Here is a 10,531-nt window from a genome sequence, read left to right as displayed (position 1 = left end):
CAATATAATTGCATAAATCACATCACAACACATCACTGTCAAGGTGTGTGTGACATTATTGTGATGAAGGACTCATCTTTTCCTCAGAAACTGACAATAACGAGAGCACATTTTTCTCTCCAAGGTAAAAGCAAAGTGATCAAAAATAAGTTTTGTTTAGACAAGATTTATCTGAGGTGGATAGCATAAAGTGACTAATGTAATGATTGTTTTTTATGTCATCGAGGTGGCTGTAGCAGTTGGCAAGGAAACAATAGTCAATTCTAAGTGACTGCTGACACAAAATACATGATTCCTGTTATGTTGTGGCCCCTGCTGTTTAAAGCTAATTTTAAATTCCTCCTTCCTGTTTGAATGTGTGAACATCTATTTTCCTCCCAGGAGGTCTTCTAGCAATTCAGCTGGTTTCCCTTGAAGTACACCCATAGAATCTAATATATTCTCTTTGTATTTGATCTAAAGTACATTACAACCGGGTTTATTGCTATGAAATCATCTAAAAATAATATAGAAGCTAAATAATGAGTTCTTAAGATCCATATACTTTAATATTCCACATATAGGACTGTTCAGTCAAAGCTAGAAAATGAAAGACCTTCGATGCTTTAATGTTAAAGCTTTCAACTTTCAAATAGGATAAGGGACATTTTTAAATAAAAAAAATTATGAAACTTAATATTAAATAGGAACAAACAGGCAACTGTATTTTCTGCAATGACTCGATAGATACTTAGGAGGATTTCTGTGTAACAAGTACATGACATTAAGCAACATCAAATGTAGCTTGCAAATAATTGAAGGATCAGATATTTCTTTTAGCATTTTTCATTTTCCCCACTGGATGTAGCAAACATAAAAAAATGTGAAATAATTGAAACCAAATTCCATTGGTTTACCTTACAAAGATTTCATAGCATTAGCCACCATTTCAGTGTAAAACTCACTTTGTTTCCCACACAAAAAACCTCATAAAAACATAAGAGATTACTGTCTGAGTCAATTACAAAAAATGCAGCTAAATCATATGTACATTCATATGTATTCCTCATACATGTATGGTAGACATTCATTACGATGGAAATTAAAAAAGAAGTTTGAGTCTATTAATGACGGCTGCAAAAACATTTTAACATTGCAGATGTCATCAACAACTTCAAACCTGTCTACACCTAGCTACAGCTATAACATTACGTTTACCAAAAAATGTCAGGATAGCAGAGATATTTGCATTGTCTATACAACAGGCTATAAAACATCACTCATCACAGTCCAGAAAGCACATATACATGTTTGTATAAATGTATGTAATAACATATTAGCGTGCATGAAAATTTCCAAATGATTGTATCTATGCTCTCTTTTATCTGTATATATCCATGCCTTACATTTCCTGTGGATGAAATTAAGGCTTTCCTTACTTCTTATAACCAGAAAGGGATTATTCCATTTTATACTATTTTAATATTAGTCTTATGTTGTAGCCAGCACTTAAACACAGGTCGCCCATGGATGTAAAGATGATAAACCCTTTACCGTCAAGGGTCTGCTAACTATTGTTTGTTTAAGTTTCTTGGAGTAATGAGACTTCTGTCATGTTGCACAATTGTTTAGCACTTTGGCTGAAAACTCATGGGTAACAGGTAGATTCTCTGTGCACTGTTGTAATACTCTTCTTTATGAATGCTTCATGCTGTTGTCTCCACAGTAAAGTTCTGACAACGAGAAGACGGAGCGAATGAAAACACTGTGAACAAGTAGGAGACTTCAACCAGCTTGAAATGTTAATGCTTACTTTACAAACTGTCGTCTTTCCTTCCCGATTATGTGTACTGTCTTTATCCCGTGTGCTTTGCAAAAAGTAAATCTTAGTTTTATCATGTCTGATAAAATGAAGTTTTTTTTTGTTTTCCTTTTCTTTTTTACAGGCTTCCTTCTTCAGAGTGTATAATCAGACGTAGTACTCTTTATCCTTATTCTTCTTGTTTTTGCTGGAATTTTTGGCATTGTTCACCTGCTTCTCTTTCACCACAGCCCCATTGGACTGAGCCGAATTACTGATGTAGTTTCTGCTCTCATCCACATGGTAGGAGCCTTCGTCCCTATTCCTGTATTTGTACATAGCATAGAGGAGGATGAGAATGCAAAGAGCGGCTGCTGCCACAATCCCGACCACCATCCCTGTGGTGCTGCTTGATTCCCGAATCACTTCCGCTGTTCCTGGGAAGCCTCTGCCACCTGGTCCAGTGGGGTTTGCTGTGGGTACATTATGAAATATGGAGGAGGTTATTATTAAGCTTTAGAGCTTTCTATTATCAATATAATTTGATAAGGCGGGCAAAGGGATACAATACAGAATCTGGAAGGGGTTTCAAGCCACTGTTAATCATTTCTTTTCTGGCCTGCAATTTGGGAAAGAGGGAGTGGGTTGCAATGCTTAACAAAGCTAAAGTAAGTGTTATATCAGTGCTTACAAGAACTTTAACAAAAACAGAATTATCTGGAAAAACTCAGCAAGTCTGGCAGCATTGGCGGAGAAGAAAAGAGTTGACGTTTCGAGTCCTCATGACCCTTCAACAGAACTAGGTGCACCCCTCTCCTTGGATTCACCTAGTTCTGTTGAAGGGTCATGAGGACTCGAAACGTCAACTCTTTTCTTCTCCGCCGACGCTGCCAGACCTGCTGAGTTTTTCCAGGTAATTCTGTTTTTGTTTTGGATTTCCAGCATCCGCAGTTTTTTGTTTTTATCTTACAAGTACTTTGTTAGTTCTGACTTCCTTTGTTTCTCACCCAGGTGCCTGTACTTTGAAGTAATCTTCAAACGGTGATGTGCACACTGTAGATATAGTGTTATCTGCTGTCTAGGATGAAGTTGTGTAAGAACATTGTCACTAGGTGGCAGTTTGGAATTAACTACTCCCCTTGTGCCTTCACCAACTACCGTGAAAGAACACTCCCTTAAGGATAACGTCACCCCATTAGCACAATTAGTAATCAGTAGTGCAAAGTGACCTTGTTGCAGACTTCAAAGAAAAAGACATTTTGCTGTTTTCAATAACAATAAATCAAGACTGGCACATGATGAAGGGAGGCAAAGGTAAATGATTAAGTAGAGGAATAGGTTTCTAATGGGGCTTTTGTGATCATTAAAATGACCTCCTAGGAGCAAACAGTATGACGTTTATGAGAAATGGACAGCACTGTGGAAATGCTGCTTATTTAAAAGAAATAACCAAAAAGCATAAATGTTAAAGCGCAGAAACAGTAACACTGGGTAGGTTAGCAGCACATAATGAAATTTATGAAATGGATGACAACTGTCATTGGTTTATTGGTTGAATGCAAACATTAACAATTTAACATTTATCCTGAAAGTATCAAAAAAGAATGCTCACCATACAGGTCAGTCAACAAATTGCCCCCATGATTTTGCATGAAGGAAAAATGAAAGAAAGTTGTAAAAGAATGAACTAGAAACACGATCATATTTGTTTCTTACAGTATTTCAGCTTCAGCGTAAGACTATAGAATATATTAAAGCTGTTAATTTGTTAGCATACCTATTAAAACATTACAGAATATCAAATTTTCACGTTATCTGTGTATACTCCATCTTTATTAACACATCCCTCCCCATTTCAAGGAAACAGATTTTTACATCTTTTAACAAAGTGAGTGAGTGGTTTATTGAATCTCCTGTAAACTTGAAATAAAACAGTGTGAAAAGGTCAAGCCACAGCCCAGGAACCACACAACAGAATGTTAAAGCTCAGAAACTCAATAAAGGCGGGGTGCTTTGTAAGTTATCTTTATTGACTCACGTATCCTTGTCAGTAAGACTCTGAGATAAACTGTTCATGAAATGTCACTCCTTTTTAAAATTTGCCACTGAAATACAACAATGACCTTTCCCAGCACAGTGGATAATTCTCAGGCCAAATCTATATAATATCTATTCAAAACAATTGCTAGTTAGTGTCATTTTGATATGGCTGATAACTTAAAAACGTGCATGAACACAACTCTGGGGAGAGAGCATGCAGACATAAAAGCTGAATCATTGTGAAATAGTCCTTGACATGGTATGTGCAACCTTACCTTAAAAATAAGAAAAATTATGCAAAGTACCTGTATCATAATTATACTGTTACAGCTACCAACTGATTCTTTCCTCCTAAAACCTCAATGGCACTGAAGTAAATTCCTTGTCAGTTTATAGACATTACTTTCTATTCCTCTGTGTGCCCATCACTTGTAAGCCAGGTCACCTTTGAACCTTGCATGCACATTATCAGAGCCATGGATGATAAAAGTCTGCACTCATCATTTGCCATATTCAATTACTTAAGCAGAGAAACTCAATTTCAAAGATAATTGATGCTCCCACACCTCTTCAGAATGTTAACCATTTGTCATGTCTTTGAAACCTGTTTAAATGTTCAGTCAAGCCCATCAAATTTTAGTTTTCCATATTATTTTGATGGCTGAAAGGAAACTTTGGAATTAAAGAACAAAAGAAACACAAAACACATAACTACTTTCACTGGTAATGTAAGTCAGGACTAACAAAATAGTCAGAGATAAGCAGAGAATTTAAGTAAGACAATGACTGGATGCAAAACAGTTTCGCAGATTAATTTGTTAAGGAACTATAGCCTTTCAGCTTTAACACTATCAGAAGGATTAAAGGCCAGCAGTCATTATGGAAATAGAAGTACTGCTTTTCTTCAAAATAGCTAATTAACCTTTATTGCAAGAAACATGAGCTTGGTTCTATTGTGATAAAATAGAATGTTTAATCTTGTAATTCTGAGCTAAATTGAAATCTGCTCAGACAAGAACATGACCCAATTTTACTTTTATTCTAACGAGGGTAGGGAATAGGATTCCTTTGGCCCCTTTCTATTTTTGTATATATATTTTAGTCACTGAATTTCATTAATCTGATTAAAACTATATGGGACAGCAAATTACAAGGGGGCAAATGCATCACCTCCCCCGTCCCCGCTCCCATACCCTGCCAGAAGCAAAGTCGGAATGGAGCCAATCTGCTCCATGCCAACCACAACACATCATGTGTGGGCTGAATTGGGGGAAGTGTGGGACTTCCGCCCCTTACTGGGGAGGAAATCCTGCCCCTGGATTGATTGGCAGCTCCATCAATCCCTGCAGCGTCAAGAACACATTAGTGGGTGCTGCTGGGACTGCAACCAGGAACAAGAAGATGGCCCATGGATCCTAGAGCAAAGTAAGTCCAAGGTCTTGGGCAGGGAGGGTTTGAGCAGTTTAGGGAGGCAGGACGGGGGGCTGGGGTGGTATGTTTTATAGTGCAGCAGGTAGGAAGAAAAGGGGGAGGTACCATCTTAGGGATACCCTGATGTGCAAAGGATCCCCCCCAAAGATAATACCGTCTCTTCCTACCCACCCTTTGAAAAAGGTTCTTAAAAAGCAGCCTGCCCACTCCCACCCAACTGCCCACGTCAACTGTTTTTTGGCGTGGGCAGCGTATTATCAGGATCAATTGACTTGTTAACAAGCTCAATTAGCCCCTAATTATTTATTAAAATATGGCAGGTGGGCTGCTGATTTCGGCACCCATGCACCAACCCCACGCCAAAAAATATGCCCGGCGGAGGCATATAAATGCAGTTATAGTATTTGCACCAGGAAAAACACAGTATTTGTGCTTTAGACTAGTTCATAAGGAGAGCAGAAATAAAAGTTTTTCACTTCTAAGAAACAAGAATATCTAACAAAGTAACAGAGTGTAATTATTTGCACTGATTTTCCCCCACAAATTTCTCAGGTGCTTTGGAGGGGGGCACTTGGATCTACATGACAGGCATAACTGAAATGTGAATCACCATGGGCATCTCATTTGGCAACAGCCCTCTAATATCTCATCCAAGGTGCTGGCCTAGAACGTAACTGTAATTGCCAAGAGTTTGACTAGTACTTTCCTCAGTTGTCATGCACATCCTGGCATGGGACATTTGATATGAATGGATGGTATGAATTTTGGCTAGTTGCTCTCCTTCCGAGCTTGGAAATCCAAAAGCAAAATATAGCAGAAGTTGGAAATCTGAAATAAAAACAGAAAATGCTGGAAATACTCAGCAGGTTTGCTAGCATCTGTGGGAGGGGAATCGAGTTCACATTTCAGGTCATCTGCTGAAAGGGCACAAACTGAAACATGAACTCTTTCTCTCCCCACAGATGTTGAAGCTGCTAGAGCTGATGAGTATTTTCAACATTTTATGCCTCCAGTCACTATTCCGCTATGACTATTCTGCTGAGATCAATTAACTCAGCAAGGAATGTTCCTGGACTGTAGTCCAAAATACTGGATGAACCAAGAGGGAACTGATTGGGTAAGTTCAACACTTGCAAATATGTTACATTAAAATGAAAATGTTGGAAGTAATTGCCTGTGGTTGCACTGTTGGTACAGGAGGCCTCCTACAGCCATCAAAATTTGGAAAATTGTTCTAGAAATTTTTGTAAAATGTTGCCAAGGAGGAATAATGAAGGTTGGTGAAAATTACATTCAAATTAAAAATGTACAATGCTTAAGAAATAAATCCGCACTGAAAGAGTAATGCTAAATGTAACCACTTTCTCCACATCTGGAATGTTACTTCTCTCAGCACCTTGGCCTTCAACCATTTTTATAAGTCCTTCTTATGCCAATATTCTAAGCTGCATATGTGAAATCTTTCATCACAATTGTAACAACATTAGTTAAGTTAGTGTTTAATAAAGTGGCTCTATGTCCCGCCTCCCTAAACTGTTCAAACCCTCCCTGCCCAACTGGCTCTTCTTTATACCTATAGACAAATCTATAAAAATCCTTACTTTGATTGGATAGCTCAACTTTGTATACCCAATGAAGCAAAGTAAAAATATATCATTTGGTATCTTTAAGTACAGAAATCTCCATTGCCAGGCTACAAAAGGATTTGCCTTTGTTTTAATTCTATTTCACTTTGGATTGGCAGCAAACCCACCTCCAAACCTTCATGGAATCTCCTACTCTCTTTAGATGATAAAATAATTGCCTAATTATATCTCCCTGTGATTTTTTAAGTTATAATTTGCAATGGCACAAATGTTTCAAGAAAATTTGGTACTACTTTCACTGGTTCAATTGATTGAGTCCAGACTTCAAGCTAGGGGTTCACGTAACCACAGTAAATTGTTCATACTATACTCTTGTGACTTACGGTGTTGACTGAAACCATAGAATAAATTATAGCCTGGTGCATTAACAGTATCCATCATTCCACGCAAAATAGAAATCAAAAGAATATTTGAAGTAGAACCAAAGTGCGGTAAGTGCATAGGACAGTCAGTAGCTGAGAGTGTTAACAATTTGGAATGGACTGTTTACCATGATGGGTAGCTCATCTCTTAGCAGTTCTAATGAAGAATCTTAGCCATACTTTCTGTTTCACATGTTGATTGACTTGTTCAATTTCAGCATTTATAGTTCCTGTTATGGTACACAGCGCCTCAAGCTTGGCTTAAATAGCCAAGTGGTTATGATACTGGGTTTGTAACCCCAAGATCAAGAGTTCAAATCTCATAATGGCAAACTATGAAACAATGTAACCTCATCTGAAACAGATGGAAACGGGTTTGTACTCAAAAGAGTTACACAGCGCCTCAAACCTGCCACTGTAACAAACTCTACTGGAATAAGGCATTTATTTACAGGCACAGTACAAAATCAAACACAGTAGTAATATGTTGTAGTTTAGGTATACTACACAGCATAACCTAGTAGCTAGATTAGCACACACTAAAATCCTTTATTTCAATATACAGAAGCTGGACAAATCAGCAAATGGCAAGGCAAATTCAGTTATTTGTTGTTCGAGTGCTGAATTGAACACAAAATATCTTAGATACAAATCCTGGGAAGATTCACTAAACTTTCCATCCTTTTCAGTCATGTTCTAGAATTTAGGAAGAAATGGGAGACTAAGGGTGGAATTGTCCCAGGTTTGCACAAAGTGCAGTAGCAGGCGGGAAAAAGGACGCTTTACCCGCCAGCCGCAATGGTGGGTTTACGCGTCATATCGTCATGTTCCCAGCACATCCTGCCTCATTAATAATGCACTGTTAGGAAACACGCCAGATCACTGGCGGGTGACCTCTCATTCGCCCACCCCACTGTCAGCTCAGGCCTTCAGTAATCCGGGTGCCATATTTAAAGGGCACCTCTGCACACAGCTAGCACTCTCTAAGGGATCGGAAGGTGCTGCAAAGTCATGACTGCCAAAGGGAGGAAACATGCTGCCCCCAAATTGAGTGACTCCTCCCTCAGACACCTACACGACACAGTGGAGCCTGCTGTGAAGCCCTCTACCCCCCGTTCTGGGCGAAGATCAGCAAGCAAGGTGACAAAACTTTTATAGGAGGGGGTGGTAGTGGTGGTCAGCACCAACGCCCTGCAAAAGCAGACAGTCACCCAATTCTGAAAGAGGATTAATGATCTCCTCCATTCTGCCAAGGTAAGTCACTCTTCTCATCACTCTCAACTCACACACACAAACCCATCACACATCCACAGTGATCTCACTGCTAATTCATGGAATATCACCATTCACTCTCTCATACACACCTTCATCTGCCCTGCAAAGCGTGCCCTCATCCTGTCCATGGCACCACTCATCACCCACACATGCCTGGCATACTTATCATCTGGCCTGGCAGGCGTATTGCTGTCTCAATCTGTCTTCATGCTGGGCAACCTGGCACACAACAAAAGGAGAGGTCACAGACTGGTGGAGCAATGCCTGACATCAAGCTCCTCACAGACTTTGAAAATAGAGTCATCTAGCTGGCTGGCGACGATCTGAACCATTCCTGTGCTGATGGTGAGGTCAGTAGTGCTCAACCAAGTGAGGATCCAGCAGTGCAACATCCATCAGACAACCATGCAGAGAGTCAGTTCCCCTCTTCTACAGGCACTAATTACCTCTCCTTACTTTCTCAGGCACATCTGGGAAGCCCCTGAGGGGGTTCACAAGCCAGGTACTTGACTCAAGCCCCGAAGACAGCTCGGAAGAAGAATCTGATGACACCCTAACTGAAGTCCCGCCACAGCGCTCACCCACACCCTCCACCAGTAAAGAGACAAATACTTCAGTGGGACCTAGTTCTCGAGTAGCCTTGGGGTCACCATCTGGTGAGTACATTGCATTACCTGATCTACAGCTGGCGGCGACAGGGACTTACCAAGTTTCTGGCATTCAGGGGACTACTGGAGGCCAGAAATCTGCTGAGTCTGAGTTAGATGAGGAGCCTCTGGACTCGGTCAGACCTCAGTCGCTGGAGCTGCGTAGGCAAGCTCGGGAACATCAGGAAGGGATACCTGCTGCACTCCTCAGATTACAAGGCCAACTCATGCCAACACACTAAGGGTCAAAACTAGTAGCATGGTGGCGGCTGTGGAGACCTTGGTCCAAGACATTGATCCTGCGCTGCTGAATGGGTTGCACTCCATCGCTGACGCCATCGTTTACCTCCAACAGTGTCAATGTGAAAGGGGTGCGGGGCAGCTCAACCCCACTCCAGCTTACCCTTCTCCTCAAAGAGTCAGCCGGGGCCCTCGGGAGCTCGCAGGGAGGAGGATCAGCAGGTGCACACCCTGGGGCCATCCATCCAGGTGACTCCAGGAGTGTCCGGCCTATCCAAATCCCCTTTCCCTGTGACCCCAACAGCTCCAGCTCCACAGGACAAGGAGCACACAGCAGGACCCCAAAAGCAGGCCAGGGCTCTCCAGGTCTTGGCCCTCCAAAGGACACCCACCAAGGTCTTCACAGACAGGGCATAGCAGTCAGCAGGCTGCCTCCACCTCTGCTATGGATGTCAGGGGAGCACCAAGGCATAGCAACGGGGTTAGGAAATTTAAGAAGATGTAATTTCACAGCTTGGGGATGGGTGTTAATCACTAATGTTCACTATTGTAAATAAACTTCCAAGAACGTCTCCTTTCCTATCGCTCCTTGTCATTCCCATGTGAAACCTTGGTTCCTGCACAGATAAAGACAGGTGTCTCAGTCTAGGGCCTCCTCCCTGTGAGTGTGTAACCTTCAGGCCAAAGTGATGGTTTGGCTTCACACTCACTGGACACAGTTTTTTTTCCCCTTTATGCATGGGATGTGGGCTTTGCTGGCTAGACCAGCATTTATTGCCCATCCCTAATACAGAGAGCATTTGAGAGTCTGGAGTCACATGTAGGCCAGAAGGAAGACACTAGTGAAACAGATGGGACATTACAATAATCGACAATGGTTACATGGTCATCCTTAGACTTTTAATTCCTGATTTTTATTGAATTCAAATTCCACTACCTGCCGTGGCAGGATTTGAACCCAGGTCCCCAGAGCATTACCCTGGGTCTCTGGATTACTAGTCCAGCGACAATACCACTATGCCATTGCCTCCCCAGTGATGCCAGCACCTTGATGGTGCTTGTTATTGCTGCCAGAATGTCACAGAGCTCCATCATTCTCTCTGTGTGCTC

At 41.1% G+C, this 10,531-nt stretch overlaps 1 protein-coding gene across 1 annotated transcript in view; it reads right to left on the bottom strand.

Annotated features, from left to right (window-relative positions):
• Positions 1 to 1,523: 1,523 nt before the first annotated feature.
• Positions 1,524 to 10,531, bottom strand: part of nrxn1a (neurexin 1a) — a 2,049,839-nt gene continuing 2,040,831 nt past the window's right edge. The window contains exon 23 of the mRNA XM_041177542.1: positions 1,524 to 2,253. Within this exon, the coding sequence (XP_041033476.1) occupies positions 1,949 to 2,253 (305 nt within the window). The 3' untranslated portion in view covers positions 1,524 to 1,948. The remainder of the gene's footprint in view (positions 2,254 to 10,531) is intronic.

Source organism: Carcharodon carcharias, chromosome 2, assembly GCF_017639515.1.
Source record: "Carcharodon carcharias isolate sCarCar2 chromosome 2, sCarCar2.pri, whole genome shotgun sequence".
Lineage (NCBI taxonomy): Eukaryota > Metazoa > Chordata > Chondrichthyes > Lamniformes > Lamnidae > Carcharodon > Carcharodon carcharias.
This window is presented reverse-complemented; position numbering and strand designations above follow the sequence as displayed.